The following is a 21,287-nucleotide window of genomic DNA, read 5'->3' on the forward strand; positions in this document are numbered from 1 at the left end:
GTCTGGTTTAAGTCTCTCAAAAACACCTGCTCCCAAAGCGGCAAACTGTTCTCTCCAGCCGACTAAACTCCCTTGGCATGTTATCTCTCTATTTAGCCGATTTCTACTCTTTCCAGCCGCCTCCCGAAGCCCGGTAGAGGCTATCACAGACAGTCTTTGACAAGTGTCAGACAACCCGTTTGGTTCAAGTCCCTCAGGAAAACCTGCTCGTCGACAATCTCGTGGACGTACGGAAATGCGCCGTTGTCATGGTAATGGTAGGGCAGGGGACGGTGGTCTGACGTCATCTCGAAGGGCCAGAAGCCGTACACGGTCACGTGACGGCAGAAGGCGAGGGAGAAGAAGTAGGTGAGGAAGCCGGTGGTGGGATGTCGGACGGTCTCTCGCAAACGGGAGATGACTCTGTTAGAATGTGCAAAATGTACGGAATTAGCTATTGACATTCATTTACGATTCCTTCTCGTTTTTTTTGTATGTTGTGCGACTTACTTAGCCATTATTCACTAATCTATTGAGATATGCGAATCTAGCGTACGTATAGAAATGCGTCAATATTTAACGTTGAGCATTGCTACTCTCCAAGCAGAAGTTTAGGCTTCAGCTTATTTTTTTACCGTGTTTCCAGGCGTTTTTATTGGGCTTTCTTTTTTGTACTGCCTGGCAAGTGGATATCGTCTGGTCAATTTGATACTGTCTTTGCAACCACCAAAAGATCAGCTTGGAGATTAAAGCCTTGCCATCTTTCCTAAATTTACGCGCCCCCCCCCCCCATTCGGACCCTCTTGCCGACTTTCCTAAATTTAGCAATACTGTACGGTAAGTGTTAACACCCCCCCCCCATGCATACCCTCTTTTCAGCTTTACCTTTTGGAAGCTGCCTGCACGTCATCTGCAATCCCATAGGCCGTCCGTATTTTCAGTCCATTGCTGTTGATAAAGTCATCAACCGACCTCAGTGCTTCCAAAGTTGTAATATTGTGTTCACCCTTTCCGTGCTTTTCAAAACCCTTGGCGTACAATAAGATACTGTTTTCTACCTGTTGCAACATTTTCAGAACTTCTGCTTTGCCTGTAGAGGAAAATAGCAGCGATCCGACGTCTATGAGGACTTTATTATTTATTGAAACAAGATCGGTCCTACTTCCTACGTCCTTTTCGAAGGACTGGACCGGCGGAAGGTTTAACCGGATCACGAAGTCGTGCGAGTCGACCGCATCACCGCAGCTACTGTTGAGTAATATCCCTCCGTTCCCCACCAGTGCGCATGTGCTGTAGTTGTGGGTGATGGCGGGCTTTCCGAAACATTGGGATATCAAATTTGTGGGGTCTTCGTCTTTGGGTATGTTTTGGTCCGTGGTTGATTCGCATCTGGCCATATCGTCATTGAAGTTAGAGAAGAGAGCAATGTGCTTCCGTAAGTCGATGTGATTCAAAGCTGCCTTTCTGCAGAAACAAGACATGAATATAGTGCGTCGATGAAGGTTAGACATCCAGGTAATAAGACACGCCAAAAAAAACAGTTAGTCAAGCAACTGGACATGAATATAATGATTCTATCATATTGACCACTGCCTTAAAAAGTCAGACCCTAGCCTCTATAGCTACCAGGCTTCAGAAGCGACTGGAAAGAGTAGAAATTGGCCAAAGAGAGAGGTCTGTATCTGGATAGGTATAGCCGGCATAACCGCCCTTCGGCCTAACACACCAGCTTCGCAGGCACGCGGCGCGGCGGCAGCTGGCTACATTACATTGCCATAACATGCTAGGGGAGTTGGTCCGCTATAAAGGAGTAACGTTACATAGAATTTCTTCCTGTGGTGGCAAATGTACTCATTCGGCGTTCTGGCATGTTATCTGTCTATTTGGCCAATTTCTACTCTTTCCAGCCGCTTCTGAAGCCTGATAGAGGCTAGTCAAATCCATCCATAATGTACGTAAAAACATGAGATAGATTTGTAGCTACCACTTACCTTACTTTTTCCAACGTCAAGATACCGAATTCCGTAGGCCTGGGTGCGATTTGTACATTAAGTTCTCTCTGCGCTATCCCTATGTTCTGTCTATCGTCGCTTATGTTAAACTCTCCGTCCGGTTTGGTCGAAGTTGATGCAAGCTCAAGGTCCATGGAATGAAGGCTCAGGACTGTAGGAAACGAACTGGTTGTTCTGAAAAAGATGTTCAGAGGAATATTAGAATGAAAGCTCATCTGTGGCGGTAGAATCCATAACTGTTGTAAAGTTCAAGCTTTGGAACTCACCATATAGTTTCGATCGATCTCGTCTAATTGACGGTGAGTCCCTTTCTTGTGTTGGAACAAAACTTGAACTTTATAACTATGTTTGGAGGGAGTTTGAAAGAACATAACGTTAATTTTTCGGTCGTAAAATTTAAAGGGGTTGTGAAGTTGTTCACAGACCAACTCTAAACCTGGATAAAATGTGATCCGAACGTTTTAAGTGACATGCATCACTCTTCTTCGTCTTACTGAAATGGACTTGCAGAAACCTGAGGAAGACCGAGTGATTCGGTCGAAACTTTCGGTGAGTAATTCTTTTGAGTTGGAGAACAGTTTTAATAGTACAAGGAAGGATTAAACTAGTACTTACGACTAAAGTTCTGTAAAGCGTAGAAGGTTTCAGACGGCATCCACCATCTTTCTTCAGCTACAGAACAGTTGAAAGTTTCTCATAATGAGTTGTTAGGTTGTTATTTACCTTTTATTTGATAGGCTCCCGCCGATGGTCCACAGGAAGACAGTAGTGGTGGCCAGAACAAACGCGACCAAAAGTCTTATTTTGACTCTTCGGAGACGATCCATGTGTTGGAACATCTCACCTCAGCTTACCTAAAGAATTAACGTTACATGTATCTGCAGCTGCCATGATCTGGAAAATAAGGGACCAAAATTGAATAGAATAAATTCATAGGCTTATATATAGAATCTTAAAAAATTCTGGGGGTACTTGCATACTCTACCTTCAATTTCAGGACTATTTGGATATAGACTAGGTAAAGGTGATATACATTACAGAGGATACCTCCGGCATTCCTGAACTCGTTCATATCACTACCGGACGGTGCTTCGTGCAGTCTGAAACATGCGTTTTTATTCACATCAAAGAACAAGGACAATGCGGTGTTACACCCAAATTACACACGTGTGACAACGCCACATACAACATAAACAATATTGGAGCAATACGTATGGTGATACCCCTCCCATTACTCAATATTTTAAACGACTAGTAACTATGTACGTACGACCATGGAGTTAGAAAGACTCCATGGTACGATGTATAACAGTTACATGTATATTATAACAGTTACATGTATATTATGACAGTTACATGTATATTATAACAGTTACATGTAACGCTACATCTATATGAATATGAACTTACAAACAGACGTTTACCTTATCATCCGGAAAGCCTTCCATTGCTAGCTGCGAATTCGTAGATGCCTCAAGGCCGGTCCAATAGCACAAGTAGAGAACAATACAGTACAATATAGTAGCTGTAGATTTCAACGTTGATAGCACTCACATTACTTCGTAAAGATACACTGAACTGACAGGTTAACATCATGTCTGCCGGTGGGTAAAGAGAGATGTTCTATGCCCCTTGACCCGTGAAATCTCGCGCGAGAAAAACCGGTTTTACGCGGGAGACACCTGGTGTTGTGTCATACAGGTGACGTCATCCACCCAAAGGCCACAGACTGACAAGTCTTTTGTTTGGACATTTGTTCATTCGTGAGAATCTCAGGTTCATTTAGTATGATCTCCAAGCAGATGTTTCGGTGGCTGCAAAAGACAGTATCAAATTGGCCAGGCAGTATCCATTTGCTGTCTGGCTAATGGGTACTGCCTGGCCATGTTGATACTGTCTTTTGCGTCCACCGAAACATCTGCTTGGAGATTAATGTTAGACTACTATAGATGTAAGATACCAAACTTGTATCACTGTTACTGTACATGTAACCGACACATTATTTTCAAGATCACCTCTGGATTTTGTAACAGTCAGTTTTTTTAGGGCACCACTTTTTAATCTTAGTATGGGTTTAAATGGGATGACTTTCAGATATCAAAGTCACTTTTTGGTTAAACCGATTGGAAAATAAAGTTGTTAAGGTTTTGAACTGACAGAGACACATTGCAAAACAAATTTTCAAGATCAACCCAAGACTTCTTAAGAGCCGTTGGTTTGAAAGTTGTCCAATGGTCCAAAATACTATGTTTCACCTGGCTGATATGGAGGGTACTTGGGGGGGGGGGGGGTTACCAGAATATTGATGCCATATAATATAACTGCTGCCTGATTCAAACTCAATGTCAAGTTGCCAATACAATTACTTTTTGGGATTCAGAAAAATAGTATCAATAGAACCAGAACAATTGCTTCTGCTGTTGAGTCTACCTTTAAACTAGATAATATACAAAGGACACTACCAATTAAAAAGCAAACATAACATACTTTAATTTGCAGGGTTTCATAATAAAAGTACTCTGATTGCCACTGCATAGAGTACATTGTCATTTTTACAAAGTACAGCCTATCTAATACTGGAAAGATAATTCTTCACAAATATAAGGATCTGTTAATCACATGACATTGCTTTTAAAGCATTTATTTCCTAGACTCGTCATTTCATGATCATATTATCCATGTTCATATGTGATTTTATCTAGTGTTGAGAAGACTTAAATTGTTCAATCAAAAATCATCACATAAATATTGTTAGCACCGATGAAAAAAAATATGATAAAATCAAAATATCATTGATAGATAGAATATTATCAAACAAAATACAATAAAATCAACCTATGTTAACTTTATCTTGGCTAATTCTATCATTTCATGTGCTCATTTTTTGCACCGTAGATCATCACCACGTTTTGTTTCAAATCACTTCAGAGAAGATATTATCCCTACTGGCATTTGTTCAAGGCTGTATACTTGATACTGCATATAAAAAAATTAAATCTCATCTCATCCTGCTAAGCAGTTCTTTACTATAATTTTTCTTCGGGTTATATTTCTTCACCTCTACTAATTCCCATCTTAGTTATCTGACACTCAAGTACTTTTCTAGCTATGCAGAGATGTTCATGTTAGCTGATGTGTTACACCAAAGGTGGTATACCGGCTATACAGATACAGAAGCTGGTGTGTCACGCCGAAGGGCGGTTATACCGGCTATACAGATACAGAAGCTGGTGTGTTACGCCGAAGGGCTGTTATACTGGCTATACAGATACAGAAGCTGGTGTGTTACGCCGAAAGGCGGTTATACCGGCTATACAGATACAGAAGCTGGTGTGTTACGCCAAAAGGCGGTTATACCGGCTATACAGATACAGATGTTGTGCAAAGGACAATTAGGTGACAAAATGAGGAAAAATAATTAACTTCCATAGAGAAACGTGACAATGGCAAAACTATATTGACTGTGCTTGGATGGGTGCTGGTCTGGTCCCTAGGATTCCTCTGTGTCACCTTGTTTTGCGAGAATGAAGCCCACACGTGCTGGCATATAGACCTGCAAAAGACATCACTTTGTTATATAACAGAGTTACAATTTTACATCACAATGTGTAGGGTATAACAGACAACTGACAGTGCACTGCAATGGTCATCTTATCATTCTGTGGGCTTCAGTTTGAAAAGAATAATCATATAGAGAAATTAAGTTCCAAACACAAAAACTACTTGGAGATTTGCCCCCCCCCCTTAATTTCCACACACTGTTCAGAACAGAACAATACTCTAGGTCCAAGGTCCAATATTTTGTGTTAGAAATTACAATTGAACCCTTAAATCAGAATTACTTAAATGTGATTCTTAAAAACACCTTAAGTAGAAAACACTGGAATCACTAACACTAGAATCCATACTTCGGCAAAGGTTAGACATCCAGGTAATAAGATACGTCAAAAAAACAGTTACTCAAGCAATTGGATATGATTTTGGAAACGGTCAGATGTACATGTAGGTAGTGGATGCTATCTGAAATGTCTGACCATTTCCAAAATCATATCCAGTTACTTCATCAGGGGTGCCAGAGTATACAGTGCAATTTTACGGAATACAGTGCAATGGTAAGTATACAGTGCAATTTCACTAGTAAAATTGCACTGTATACTTAGTAAAATTGCACTGTATACTCTGGCACCCCTGTGCTTGAGTAACTAGAATGTGTAGTACATTATGTACCTTTAGTGAATTGGCCCTGTTGTCATGTTCGATGGGTTCAGTGAAGAACTCCGTGTTGTGGTCCAGTCGGCTGTGTCCAGCATACGCTGGGTCATCTGTGTCCAGAACTATCTTGTACCTGGTGAATTCTGGGTTAAGGAAGTAACCTGGAGCAGAATCTTGCAAATTTTAACTTGACTTATTTCATTTGTGCTAGAAGAAAGGGTAGACAACATATAAACTTTCAAGGTTTGGGCCCCCTTGCGCAGATGTATCCTATGCAATCTCCATGTTTTGTCCCCCAAGTTACAAAATGTTCATGTATCCACCACTTGAAAAACTGTATGTTTTAGTCAGAGATCTCTAGTGCAGCACCCCCACGTATGTGATGTATTGTACGCCTTTTAGATGCTTTAATCCAGAAGGGTTAGTATAGGTACAATGCGTGTATATGCTCAATGCAGTCCAGATGGCAAAGACATGGAATCTCAGATCTCAGCTTCACCTGGGGGCTTGATTCTGAATATGCATGATGGGCTATACTACTACAATGGGTAGGGGGTGTTAGCTCTATTCTTACTTCGTGTGACATCGTCTAACTTTGCTTAATATCACAACAGTATGCACAGGTTAGATAGAGAAGGGCATTATATCAGGGGATCCAATATTGGAGATCTCTTTTGACACATTTTTTTAAGGTGGCAGATATATGTGACCCGGCAGAAATTTTTTTTTTTGCTGTATATTACTGGTTAATATATGTGCAACTAAACAATGAATAAAAGATAAAGACGAAAAAAAGGATACTTTCCGGGAATGTCACATCCGATTCTGTAGTCAGTGAAGCTCTGATTTGTGTGGAAGTTGAAGACGAAAACACACCCTCCTCTCTCGAACACTATCACCTTGTCACCTTCATGCTTACTGCTCACATAAGCCTGGGAAGGAAGGAATGATGAATTTTTTTAAATATTTCAATGCAGGGATTGATTTAAAGTACCAACCTAGTATGTGACTTTGTAGCTCCTATACTAGTATGGCATAATTCCATTTTTTTTTCATTCGTTAGGTTAGCCTTATGAAAGTGTAGTTGATATATACTAGGAGATACCATAGTTTGTACCAATTGTTGTGCAATAAAATATCTTGTTTTTTCATCGCTCAATTCACTGATTTCCTGCAAAAATCTGATAACCACTTAATCAAATGGGTGTGGCCCTGATACCAGTATGTCTTTCTCTGAAGAATCTAAAGAGAATGCAAGAGCCAGTATTACATGTACCTGTTTAGTAGTCTAGATCTGGGGAAAGAAACTGTTGCTGTAGAAGGACTTTAAAACAGAAATTTGGACTGTGTAATGATGTCAACTGAAGGAGAACCTAGCCAGTGGCATGATGTTCATTACCTGTTCAGTAGCCAGCCAGCCGTAGTGGTTCTCTGTCAGGTTCATGTCTCGGTCAAAGTTGTTGAGGAATTTGTAGCGAAGTAGATCATCATCCACCAGGTTCCACTGTCGGCGGGCATAGTGAAAGCTGCTGTTGTTCCCCACTCGGGGGAAGTCCAGCCACTCCGGGTGGCCAAACTCGTTTCCTGAAACACATGTACGAATGAGTTGCACAAGTAAATGTACAGCGATCACTATCAATACTAATGCTTTTGTTTTGATGCATCAGATTTTGTTTATAATAGACTGTTGTTCACCAGTTGCCTGACTAAATGTAACCATGTCTTGTCCTGTGTATGTAAATGCATGCTGGGCCCCATTGGAAAGCAACTTCTACAAGCTGAATGGGCTACCCAGCCGTTTTATGATGAAATAAATAAATAGCCTTGCATTCAGTAGGTCATGAGTTTGATCCCCAGCTGATTCATATATCTTGAAAGACTTAAAATGGTACAAACTGGTTTCTTGGCTTAGCAGTCAGCATCTGGGAAAGAGTACGGGAGTACACACACTGCTACCAGGAGCCTGGAAGCCAATCCCTATGCGCTATTTCCAGTTCTAGGAGTCACGACTGCCAACTCCTTGAACCGGCAATAGTGAGTAGGGATTGGATACGCTACCAGTAAACTAGTCCCCTGATGTAGTGATTGCACAACTGTGGTAACACCAGGCTCTTGTTGAATTTGATTAGAAGAAAAAAAAAGTTACCAATGAAGTTGAGCCAGCCCTCTCCTCCCAGTCCATGTGTGATGAGACGGATCATCTTATGCAGAGCCAGTCCCCTGTCTACTGTAACTGTCATCTCTGACAGACAGGACATGTTGGTGTACATCTCCTGTAAAAAAAAACATCAATGTCTACATCATTTCTGAGATACCAGGGTACAAGACATGTTTGTATACATATACTTACATGTATCATCTACAGCAAGAAATCAGATATTTTAAGACTTCTGTAAAGTGGGCTGGTGTGTTACACCAAAGGGGATTTATACCAGCTATATAGATACAGATACAAAAGCTGGTGTGTTACACAGAAGAGAACAAGGACAAATATTTCACCTGATTTACTGAAGAAATATTGCTTTTTAAAAATGAGTTACATGAAGTTTCTGATTTTGGAGGGTTTGAAATTCAGATGTCAGATCAAACATTTCATAGCCTTACCTGCAGTTGATTAAAAAAAAGTCTAGGGTCAGTGGGTTTTTGCTGGGGACAGTCAGGAAACCAGAAAAAAAAATTTTTTCCCTAGGCCTTATGATATAGGCTATGTGCCTGAAATAAACAATAAATAGATAGAAATAAGACTCTTACAGCGTCCATGAGCCAGAAAGCCAGGGTCTTGTCTCCCACCAGCGCCTGGTCGTGGCTCTCAGCGTAAGCAATGGTCTTCTCTCCGTGTCTCCGGTTGATCAGGGTGTGAACAATGTCGCCCATGTTCCAGTCTTCATCCTTAAACTCTTTCAAAACCTGTGGGAAATTTTTAATAGTGAGCAAAGATGGAGATGCTTAGTCTTTTACTAGCCTCCACCAGGCTTGGGGAGGCAGCTGGAAAGAGTAGAAATCGGCCAAATATGGAGATAAGCATGCCAAGGGGGTTTGTCCGTCGAGAGAACATTTCGCCGCACCCCAATGTTCTCTCAACGGACAAACTCCCTCAATAGTGGCTTGCTTATCTCTCTATTTGGCCGATTTCTACTCTTTCCAGCCGCCTCCCCAAGCCTGGTAGAGGCTAGAGTTTTACCAGACTCCAACAGGTTGCTGATAAAAAGTAGAATTCGGACAATGCCAGGCACAACCCTAACACACAGAGTGTGGCATATCGGTGTGTTCGCCTCAGAACCATAAGGTCCTGGGTCCGAACCCTGCCATGCCACTGGTCTTGTGCCCTTGGGAAAGGCACTTAACATGACTTTCCTCACTTTACTCATGTAAAAATGAGTACTGAATTGTCCGCTGTGTTGGTGGTGGCATAAAAAGAATGAGCCTACCAGCACCGTGTCGTGTAATTACGTGTTGGAATTTTAAAAAAAACTAACACAAGATTACTCAATGCGTTTATATTTTACCTTTATCCATTTATCTGGGATTGCCATTCCTAAGCGATAATCGAAGCCGTTTCCTCCCTCTGACACAGGTCTACACAGGGCTGGCATTCCCGACACTTCCTGGAAAAAACAACAACAGACATTAATTTATTAGAATATATTTGATGACAGATGCAAAGGAACAAGGAAGCTTAAGAGGAAATGACTATCATTCAAGTCACATCTCTGTTGCCTAACACAGTAGCCTAAAGGGAAAAGGTGGCCAAACAGCTACATGTACAGTACTTCAGTGTCCCGGAGGATCTTTCTTTATGCAGACAACAATCAACGTAAAGAAATGACATATACAATCTACATCTTACACTCATACATTAAATGAATAACACAGTAATATACAACATGACATGCTTGACTACAAAAATAGAATATTGCGCAGTTTATTCAATATCATCATCAGGCGGGTACATCGGATGAGGCGGAATACACTGTGTAGTATACACTATGGAACATAAACTTGACCAAATCCATACAAACTAACAATAAACAGAAAGACTCTCCCACCTCAGCTATAGTGATGCAGTCTGGGTATAACTCGTGCAGCATGTGGTTGGCCAGCGTGAGGTATGTGAGGGACTCGGAGTCCGTCGGTAGCCCGAAGTACTCCCCGAGGTCCCCGCTGAAGCCGTGCGCGATCCCGTGGCTGTGGTACAACATGGACGTCACGCCGTCGAACCGAAACCCGTCAAACCGGTACTCCTCCATCCACCATCGCAGGTTCGACAGCAAGAAGCGGAGAACTTCCCAGCTGGAAACAAAAACAAGAAATGCTCGATATTCTTTTTACACAACTGGTAATGTAGTAGTAGACTGCTTTATTTTACAAAGGTGATAAAAGCATGCCCTAGGGCTGAATTGCACAGCTTTGACAAAATGTGTTACAAATTGATGACTCTCACCTGCTTACTATTAGACATCTTCCTCAAAGCTTTGACTGGAGTAAGCAGGTGAGAGTCATTACCAGTTGTGTAAAAAGAAAACCCCAATATCCCATCTTTTACCAACCAGAGGAAAAGCATTACTTTGTTGTGCAATTAAGTCTACTTATTGTTATTCAGGGCTTTGCAAAAAATAGCACTTGTGCAGAGGTTAATTCTAAAGAACCTTACTTGGTGTAGTCGAAACACAGGTCGTAGTTGTACATTAGTAGATTGTACCTTGTGTACCTTGCCATATGTTGTACCTCAAACAAATAATATTGTTGCAATTGTTTAAGCATTGGTGAGGTTTTTCAAATAAATAGTTCCCTTTCAGAAGTTGATTCTATAGAATCTTACTTGGTGTAGTCGAAGCATCTGCTGCCCCACAAGTCGTGCATCCCCCGGCTGCCGTCATGGAAGAAACAGGCGTTGGTCCCGTCAAATTGGTTAAGGCCGTCCAGAACGTTCTTGGAGGCGTGACTGTGAACCACGTCCAGCAGAACAACTATCCCCTCACGGTGCGCCATGTCGATCAGAAGCTTCAGGTCATCCGGAGGACCGTACCGACTGGAAAGAAACAATATTCCTTCCTTTATTCCTTCATTCCTTCATTCCTTCCTTTCTTCATTCATTCATTCATTCATTTCTCCATCCATCCATCCATCCTTCCTTCCTTCCTTCCTTCATTCATTCATTCATTCAACAAACAAAAGAACAGGATTATAGTGGCAGTACAGAATTTACAATCCAGACTGTAGTGTAAGGTTGGAACCACACATACATGGAAAGGCCCACTGCTCTTTTTGGTAAGTGTGGTGGGATCTTTGACACGCTTGAGTTGTGGCTCTCCTCAAATACGGGACCTCCGGCTTTACATCCTATTCTTAAAAGAGGACATCCCTAACCGAAGCTAGGTACTCATTTACACCTGAAATAGGTGTTAAGTGCCTTTCTAAGGACACAACACTGGGGCCTGCCAGGGATTCGAACCCAGAACCTTTGGTGGTCTTACCTGGAGGCAGCGAAGAAGCTGGTAACTTGGTACCCAAAGCTGGCGTAGTAGGCATGCTCCATGATGGCCATCATCTGGATACAGTTGTAACCTACATATAGAGAAAAGAGACTCAAGTCAACTTATCTGTGCAAACTACTAGCTAGTGTGTTATGCCGAAGGATGGTTATACCGGCTATACTGATACAGATACCCAAATGTAGCTTGTAGATTCATGAATGAAGGTTAGACACCCCGGTATTATGACTGAAAAAGGTAGTGGACGCTATACTAGTACAAATACTTGAAATGTTTGCAACTTTTCAAACTCTATCCGGTTGTAACTTGTGGGTTGTGTGTTTCAGATATTTGTAGTGTACTACTAGTTGACATGCTAATCAACATCTTTTGCACTGCAACCCCGTCTTTTTGTGGCCTTCGAGTTCACCCCATTTCCTGTGTCTGACATTTGAGTTTTGACCTCCTGTCATTCTGGCTGTCAATCTACCTCCCACTCACATGCTATCAACCTACTCTGCCTGGACAAACACACAAACCCACAGCTCAGCCACCCAAAACAGTACTTCCATACCCAGCACTAGTTACAACAAGTTACCTTGTTTCTTGATCCTTGGAATGACGTTATACGCAAAGTGCTTGTAGTCTGCCACCTTCCCCTCCCAAGAGGATATCCCCACGTGGGACTCGTATATTCTCAGGCTGCTGGGAAGCTTTGGTCGTGTTTGTTGGAACACAAACTTCTCGGGAGGGTTCCAGAACGTCGCCTCGTAGATTTTTGTCTCGTCCGAGGGGATGGCGTACTTGGCCCAGGGGCAGATCCGTTCCAACAGGTGCCCGTTTTTGTCCTTCACAACAAGCTGGGAGGGTAATACAACATTCCTTCTTTTTATGTCTTTCTTTTTCTTTTTACAAACATAGTCAAACCTGTGTGATCGTGTGGCGTAGCAGCAGAATGCTTGACTCGAAACCAAGAGGTCCTGGGTTAAAGCCCTGACATGCCACCGATCTTGTGCCCTTTAAGGCACTTTACACGACTTTCCCCACTAAACTCAAGCAAATTGCCAATGCTCAATGTGGCTACTCTTTGAATGTTTGTTTCATAGGTCCTAATTCTCTATAATTTGCTTGGTTTACTTTGTATTTACACATTGTCAAGAAGTTGAAAGTGTTGTCACTATGTATTTTTGATAAATGTTGCAATATAAAAATGAAAAGAAAATTTAGAATCAACTCTAACTCCTACCTTGTACTTGGACAGGTGGTCTAGAGGACAACTCCCATCAGCCTTTGGGGGAAGAACCAGCTCCCATTTTCCGAAGGGCAGCTTCTTGAAGGAGTGAGAGGTTTTGTTCCATCCGTCTAAGGGAAGAAATAAGAAATGAAAATTAAAGATCTGTACAAAATTTCATCAGTTGGTGAATGATTGAATAGCAAAGTTCCTTATTCACAGCCACTTGTTTAATAAGAGCAATGCCCGATGGTTATCAAAACTAGCTTGGGTGCCATCCTCTGTAGTTTCTGCATGCTCCCTAATGTCGCTAGCTAACACCAGGGACATTAGGGAGCTGGCGGCAACTACAGAGGATGGCACCCAGGCTACATCAGGACATTGGCTCTTATTGGAAAAGTGGTTGTGAATAAATTTGCTATTCAAGAAATCAGAGATTTCAAACTTAAGAATTTGTGCCCTTCACACAACTTTCCTCACTTAACTCAAGTGAAAATGACTATTGTCCAGTATTTGTTTCCCACTTGTATTGTATTGTTACAATTTCAACGAGTATATTGTGACAGGAGCAGCAACATTATGTAACCCAACACCAGTCACCATGGTGACAGATGTCAACAAATCATGTCATTGGCCAGGTCAGACTCAGAGGTTTGTGTTTGGAACAGAAGAGGAGGAAGAAACTGAGTAAAAACAATATGTTTCCCTTCGGTAAACATAATAAATCAAATTAAACAGTACAGAAGGCACTTACTGAAGTCGCCCATGAGGTAGAGTTCCTCAGCTCCCGGTGCCCACTCCCTCATCACCACCCCTCCATCCTCCGTTACATGGATCCCGAAGTACTGGTACCCACGGCTGAACTTCTCCAGACCTCCCTCATGCTGGTTGATGTGATCAAGAACATCCAGGAAGCATCTGTACCTGAGGTAGAGAAACAAAGGAGGGAAAAGTGGAGGCGTGTGGCCTAACAGCAGAGCATTCAGCTCAGAACCAAGAGGTCCCAATGTCCCGGTTCGCCTGAATCCTGCCATGTCATCAATCTTGTGCCCTTGGGAGAGGCACTTTACACGAATTTCCTCACTTCGCTCAGGTGAAAATGAGTATGCCAGAATGACCATTATCATGATCTTGGAAAACCAAACCAAAAGTGACACTGATATCTTCCTAGTAAAGATATTTACTAAGATTTAGCGCATATTTGTATAGTTCTGACACGTCAACTTGTATGAATGTTCTTATCTGTGTGAATTCTTCGATTAAATGTCCTACCAAAGTTTTGTTCATTGATTTTTCTCAATACTAGTTTTTCTTATTTTCATTTTGTTTACCTAGATTTTAGATATCGTACTCTCAATGCTGAGGGATAAACCATAAATTATCATTATGTATTAACCCTTGAGGGGGCGTGTCCATTGTTAAGTTACGACTTTTCATAACCATGGCAGTAGATCGTAGGTTAAGGTTAACGTTACAACATTGTCAACTACTATTGAAAATATACACCGGGATATCATCAACAATGCATTGATCTATAGTTGATTATGTAAAATACGTGATGCAACGCACGTGTGTAAAATCTTTAACGTCGGGAGGGCTTCTTGTCGCCTGGTTTGAGCTACCTCACAGGGTAAAATTCGGCCAAAATTTCTGCAACAAGAAGGCCAAAACGTATTTAGGAGTCTCCTACCTTCTTTTGATCTCCTTGTCAAAAGGTTTCAAGTACGAGTCAAGGTCATACAGCCGTTCTAGGTCAGGGGGCGCCGGACCGGTTTCTTCCACCTCCATTTTTGTCGCCATGTTGGATCATCTGGCAATCAGCTGATCTTGGACCAGTCCATTACCTCAAGATGGGGGGATTTCAGTTTGGCGCGCAAGTTGTGTATTCGTATACGTTGTATATATCCTTACATAAAATGTACACTACCCTTACTTCAGTTTGTTTAAATAAATGATAAATTTGTTTAAATGAATGACGAAGGAATAGATAGTTGGTAAATATATTTTATCAGATCTTCAAGCATGATACTAAGAAATTTGATCTTTTTTTCCCGCAACTCGTTTTCGAAAAAACAAAATTAGTTGTGGTAGAGTAGAGGGTTGAAAAAGACACGAAACTGTGAGAAAATGTTGTGATGGTAAAAATTTTTACCATCACAACATCTGCTTGGAGACCCTAATTCCCGGAACATGTCGGGAATTTTCGGAATCGTCCGAACAAAGCGTTCGGCATTTCTCGGAAACTCGAAGCTGACGTCATCATGCGAGTTCTAAGTTTTGGAAAACTGGGAGGAGAGAGAGTTGTTTACACTTTACTCTTCGAAGACTTTCATCCTCAACTAAACTCTTTTCCTGGGTTTCTGGTGATGCGGTTTTGAGATAGGTAAGTAAAAAGCTTAGTGGATTTTATAGAAGTAGCAGCAAAGTATGTAGATATACGTTTAACAGGGACAAAACTTGTCTTTTTTTTGGCGATCCGCTATCTTTGTCTGGGGAATTTCTTGGACAAGATGGCGGAAAAACATGTGGAGTTTTCGTGATGGATTCCAGTCTAGCCGAGATAGTTTGGCGACTAGTTGAGCAGGTATACGTATAGTTTCTAGGCTTTCAGCTAGTGAAAATGTCTTGTTGGTAGATTCAAAGATTTTCACAAGGTTTTGACGGTTAGATGAAGTTCGATATTATAATTTATGAAACCGGACACCCAAGGCCAAAGACTGTGACCATGTGTGGGTAAGTTTGGTCAAGGATACTTGGTTTGGTACAGGAAATATTTCATGCTAGCCTGGATTCCAGACAGTTGACTTTAGCATGTAGAGTGTGTTTTTAGTTTACCAAACAGACTTTTATACAACAGTTAGACAAACAGAAAATTATCAGTTGATTCTGTCTCAACTTTGCACATTCTCTTTGGTGATTCAGCTTGTCAAACTGTTTGTTTTTCTAGCTAGAATTTTTGGGTTCACACCTTGTGTCAACGCAATGTTCAAAATAAAATAAAATATTCACTTTGATAGTCATTTCTGATTATATGTATCTGTAGATAACTTGTCAAGGACACAGAACTTTATGGAATATGAATGCCTTGGAGGGACAGATGGTTTGGATTTCCTGTCTACAGCTGTTTCTTTTGTTACTAAACTGACAAGTTGTGAATGGTTTGTTGGCATAAGTGTTTGACATCTGACTGAGCTGAGTTACACCTGGGCAAAAACTTCAAAGTATAAAATACTGCATACACACACAAGCGTATGAAAACAGGGTGCATCAATTTTTTCCTACATTGGCCTCCCTTTACCAAGAATATACTACATGTTCATATAGTATACCAGCCTGTGCGCTGACCCTTGCAACAGTCTGGCACCCATTCAGTAAATCAAGTTCAATTCAGTTAGAATATTCTTCCATCAGTGACTGTTTTTGAAAGGTAAAATCCCTTACCTCCAAATTTTTCGATGTCGACTGCACACCTTGATCACGGAGGAGGTACGTGATTTTACCTTTCAAAAAACAGTCACTGATTGAAGAATATTCTAATAACTGTTAATTTTATGCGACTGATGGACCTCTTCAACGAAGTTCAATTCAATACTTCTTCCACAGAATTTCTCCTGAGTAGTTTGTAGCGATGTCCCAGCCTCCAGTGAACGGAGCCGGTCGGGGCGGCCGCGGTGCCCTTCTCCTCAAGGCTCTCCAGAGCACGGTACGGCGGCCGGGAGAGGGCCTGCCCGAGACTGGGGTTTCCCACCCTCCGCAGCAGGGGCAGCCGGCTACAGCACAGGTGAGGAAATCTAGTAGCAAAGACGTTGTTGAAGACAAATGTAAATAGAATACCACATGTATCTGGTGCAAGCACGTCTAACCCCCGGCTGGGGAAAAATGACGTTAAATTCGGTTAAAAAAAAAAAAAAAAAAATACTGTATCAGTATAGCCGCTATAACCGCCCATCGGCATAACACACCAGCTTTGCAGCCAGCTAGCTATATTAGATGGTGTTTTTTGGTGAAATTGCTGGGACCAAGTTTGTATGTAGAATTCATAATAAGATATTTGTTGCAGTACTTGTCAAAGTTTATTTTATGTGGCGACCCCAAAAATCTTCTGTACACCTAATTTTTTAGGTTGCAACTTCTTTGTGTTGGATCAAAAGTTTTAACATTGTTTGTTCTTGTCCAAATACAGGCACAAGCGGAGGCCACTCCTGCTGCAGCCCAGCCGGCACCTGCCACTATGGGGAGAGGGGCCTTACTGGCTAGTCTCTACCAGCAAACAGTCAGAACAGGTAAGATGGCAGCATTGGCTTCTCCGTTCTTCTTCTTGAATACCCTCTGACCACCCTAAAATGGGGTATTACTGAGAAGGGGAGTGGTATCAGCCTTCTCAAAAAAAGGCAGCAACAGTCGAAAATCACTACTTACTGAAATTTTTGCGCCGTCTACTTTCATATAAATTTAAGAAAAACATTGTAGTCTCCATTACAAACCCCTTCATGGCTCGCCTGCTACTTTTTTATGTCAGCCACCTACTCTAAATTTTTGTAAGAAGGCTGGGTATGCGGCCAATGTCAGGGCAGCTGCCAGCCCAGCCTTAAAAGCCTTAACTGTCGTGGCCTGCACAACTAGGCCTGGCCTGGTCTTTTCTTTTGAGGAAAAAACTTTGTCTGATTTGTACTGCAGCTAGGTGTCACTGTATGGTACAACACTTAAGGGTCTTATCCAGTCTGACACTGGTCTACAAGGATTGGAACTTTTGTCTGCAATGAAAGACAGAAAGTACTGGCGACAAAACTTCACACACTGCACCTCAGAAGAGGATGAGTAAAGAAGAAGAAGAAGTAGGCATCCTTCCATCTTGAGAGATGTTGGTAGCACTCTAAGTCTTGTGTATAGTACAAATTGTAGAGTTACAAAATTCCTCATGTGTTTCTCCTGACAACAGGTTCCTCCCCCAGTCCGCCTCAACCCTCCTCCCCCCAAGCCCCAGGGCAGTATGGGAAGGCTCCGTCGCCTGTGCGGGGCAGAGGCATGCTGGGATTGCAGGACATCCCAGGGCTGCCCATGTACGGGCGCGGCATGGCACAGCATGCAGGTAAGGTTTCTTGGTTTCTCTGTACTTGTAAAGAAGCACTAAAGTCAAGGAAGTGGGTGTTTTTTTCCAATAGATGATTTATCAGTATGTACATTATCAGCCAGGTTTATGCAGAATTCCAGTTGTGCAACATGTGTTTTGTAAATTGATGTCAGTATCACTATCCCCAAGCACACCTTATCAATGCATTCCTTGTACATATTTCACTACATCACAATATTTTTGGCATGAATGCCAAGGTAGCCAATTACAGAAAAGAACCAAAGAACATATAACAAGTTTAAGAAGAGAAGGACTCTCTACACAATGCATGATTAAAAACTCTTAAGTCTGAAATAATGAAATGGCAAGCTGTTCGCTTCTGTGATAAAGTAAATGAGTTTTCACTGTCTGTTGTCCCTTTGTAGAAGCTGCAGTAAGACCGAAGGAGAGGGTGTCCCCACCCGTACCATCCCCACCCCCAGCCCGGGAACCCACCCCACCCTCACCAGCAGGGCAGCAGGCCTCACCACAGGCACTCGCACAACCCATGGCCAAACTGTCTGTGGAGGAAAAGAAAGAGCGGTAAACACAGTTTGAGTTCTCCTTTGTAAATCCAAGAGGCTAGAAGAACTTGTCACAAAAAGATGTAATCTTCCTGTTGAGTTTTGCATGATACTAAAACGGGATAGAATTTTTATGTTACTAACAAGCCTCAGTATTGCAGTGCAAACACGTCTAACCCTAGGAAGTCAGGGAACAACAGACATTAAATCGGGCAGTGAGTTAGTGTGTGAGTGTGGCCAGAAAGCCACAACAACAAGCTATGATAATGAGGAGGTAGAAAATCATGCTAGAAGTTGCAACTAAACATTGACAAAATCTGGATATATTGTATACTGTATACTAAATAATTTTGACATTTTTGTGTTAGAGTAATTACATGTTTTCTTCATCAGATATATCCCAGAACCAGGAAAAGTGGGACAGCCCGTGAGAGTGGCCTGTAACTACATCCCTGTAAGGAGCAAACTGGGTGGACTGTACCAATATGCTGTCAGCTACAGGTAAGTAGGATCAGCTTCTGAAGAGTTGTACTGTCGGAGGGCAATGTAAGTGGGGTCTGTGGCGTAGCGGTAGCATGTTCACCTCGGAACCAAGAGGTCCTGGGTTCGAACCCTACCATGTCACCGATCTTGTGCCCTTGGGAAAGGCACTTAACACGACTTTCCTCAGTTCACTCAAGTGAAAATGAGACCTAGCTTTGGTTTTACATGCACGTTAAAAAAACCATTACACCTTTCGAAGAAGAGTATATAGGGACATGCCCCTGTCTGCGATGGTCCAAGTACTAAAGTATGAGTTGGTGATTCACTTCAAGTCACCTGGACAGAGGCCTGGCAAACCCATTCTTGTATTAAGCTAACGAAAGGGTATGTCACTTTGTAAGGGGCAGTATAACCCTGACCAATACGGTCGACCAATAAGGTTAACATGAAATGTTACTTTAAATTTCTGCTTGTTTGTTGTATCAGCCCACAGATAGACTCCCGTAACATGCGATACGGTATGCTGTATGACCACAAGGATGTCATCGGAGATGTGAAGGCCTTTGATGGGGCCATCCTGTTCCTGCCGAAAAAGCTGCCTCAACCGGTATGTTACTGTCGTTCTTTCTGACAGCTAAATACCAATAGCTAGATTATTTTTTAGTTTAAGATTTCTCTGGTTTCGTACACATATGTGGATGGTTCAGAGGAAATTTGTAATATGCAAAGGATATGCTTACTGTACTTAGATATTACATGTATTTGAAAGTTACCACAAGCTAGTTCTTGAAAAATATGAGTTTTGAACACCTCAATTCTTGGTTGATTACTCTGGTACTTGAAGGCGTGACTGATTCTTCTGTTTTTTTGTTTTTTTTTCAGGTGACAGTTGTAGAGTCCACGAGGAAAACCGACGGTGCTCTGATCAAGATTCGCATCAGTCTGACAAAGGAGCTCCCCCCGGATGACAGGCAGTGTCTTACTGTCTACAACATCATCTTCAAGAAGTGAGGACAGATTTTTATTTGTTACTCAAGCAACTGGATAAGGTTTGAAAACTGTCAGAAGGTTCAAGTAGCATCCACTTCTCTTCGTCAGTGAAAAGTAGTGTGTTTCACTGTCTACAACATCATTTTCAAGAAGTGAGGACTGTTTTTTTTTTCACTTAACAAGGGTTAAGCACAAAGAATTGTTACTCGAGCTACTAGATAAGTCAGAAGGTTCAAGTAGTATCCGCTATTCGTCAATGGAAAGTAGTGGATGCTACAAGAACATTGTTACTCAAGCAACTGGATAAGGTTTGAAAACTGTCAGACGTTTCAAGTAGCATCCACTACTTTTTGTCAGTAAAAATTGTGGATGCTGCAAGGAAATTGTTACTCAAGCAACTAGATGAGTTTTGAAAACTGTCAGATGTTTCAAGTAGCATCCACTACTTTTTGTCTGTGGAAGGTAGTGGATACTACAAGAAAATTGTTACTCAAGCAACTAGATAAGTTTTGGAAACTGTCAGATGTTTCAAGTAGCATCCACTACTTTTCATCAGTAAAAAGTAGACAAGTGCATACTACAAGGAAATTGTTACTAAAGCAACTGGATAGATTTTGAAAACTGCTACACACATCCACTACTTTTTAGTCACTGTAGAACCCCTAAATATAAGTCTTGTAACAGTTAAGTTTAAGGCAACAAAGATTTTCTGATGCCGTATGATGCAAACAATGAATTTTGAGCTTGTACTTGTAGTTAACCTGTCTTATGATGCTTGTTCTCTTGTAGTGTGATGCGTGCCCTGGAGTTGAAACGTGTTGGAAGGAACTACTACGATCCTCTCCACCCCATCTACATCAAGCAGCACAAGTAAGGCAGCTGCCATGTCTACAAATTCCACTCGTGTTGTCTGCATGCTGTTATACATGTATATGTATATATCTTAGCTATTTTAGTTATTTTACATGGCTAGATACAGCTTGGGACCATGCTAGTTAGAAGCGTATTATAGTGAAGAGCAAAGAGCCAGCTTCAGGCCCGAGCAATCAGGCAGGCAGGCAGTTATTTTTAGTCATTGGTTTGACTGTCTGAGGGCAAATTGTAAGTACAGAAAGTACATTTAACAGAGAGATGGAAACAGTGGTAACAATATTCCACAACTAGAACTAAAAGCCAACTCGTAAACCTACTGGGTTTGACCTCTTCTTTGAGACGAGAATCGCACTTTTTCTGTAATGAGTGAGTTCCCAGCTTTTGTTTTCTTTTTACCTGTAA

At 41.7% G+C, this 21,287-nt stretch overlaps 2 protein-coding genes and 1 pseudogene across 2 annotated transcripts in view; 1 reads left to right on the top strand and 2 right to left on the bottom strand.

Moving 5' to 3' along the window:
* Positions 1-21: 21 nt before the first annotated feature.
* On the bottom strand, positions 22-3,423 carry LOC109481337 (annotated as a pseudogene).
* Positions 3,424-5,279: 1,856 nt separating this feature from the next.
* LOC109481436 (1,4-alpha-glucan-branching enzyme-like) lies at positions 5,280-14,706 on the bottom strand. Its single transcript, XM_019784013.1, has 14 exons — positions 14,596-14,706; positions 13,660-13,829; positions 12,921-13,036; positions 12,273-12,534; positions 11,678-11,768; positions 11,023-11,232; positions 10,250-10,493; positions 9,710-9,808; positions 8,955-9,110; positions 8,350-8,476; positions 7,603-7,787; positions 7,005-7,135; positions 6,219-6,336; positions 5,280-5,544 (listed from the first exon to the last, which is right to left on the bottom strand). Exons 1-14 carry the CDS (start codon positions 14,703-14,705, stop codon positions 5,482-5,484), a joined length of 2,082 nt encoding a protein of 693 aa, XP_019639572.1. The 5' UTR covers position 14,706; the 3' UTR covers positions 5,280-5,481.
* A 2,391-nt stretch (positions 14,707-17,097) lies between these two features.
* Positions 17,098-21,287, top strand: part of LOC109481338 (piwi-like protein 2) — a 16,760-nt gene continuing 12,570 nt past the window's right edge. Inside the window, exons 1-7 of the mRNA XM_019783869.1 lie at positions 17,098-17,188; positions 17,845-17,994; positions 18,402-18,558; positions 18,933-19,040; positions 19,509-19,629; positions 19,905-20,029; positions 20,802-20,882. Coding sequence (XP_019639428.1) covers positions 17,137-17,188; positions 17,845-17,994; positions 18,402-18,558; positions 18,933-19,040; positions 19,509-19,629; positions 19,905-20,029; positions 20,802-20,882 — 794 coding nt within the window. The 5' untranslated portion in view covers positions 17,098-17,136. The remainder of the gene's footprint in view (positions 17,189-17,844; positions 17,995-18,401; positions 18,559-18,932; positions 19,041-19,508; positions 19,630-19,904; positions 20,030-20,801; positions 20,883-21,287) is intronic.

The sequence above is a fragment of the Branchiostoma belcheri genome, unplaced genomic scaffold, assembly GCF_001625305.1.
Source record: "Branchiostoma belcheri isolate BF01 breed outbred unplaced genomic scaffold, Haploidv18h27 scaffold55, whole genome shotgun sequence".
Lineage (NCBI taxonomy): Eukaryota > Metazoa > Chordata > Leptocardii > Amphioxiformes > Branchiostomatidae > Branchiostoma > Branchiostoma belcheri.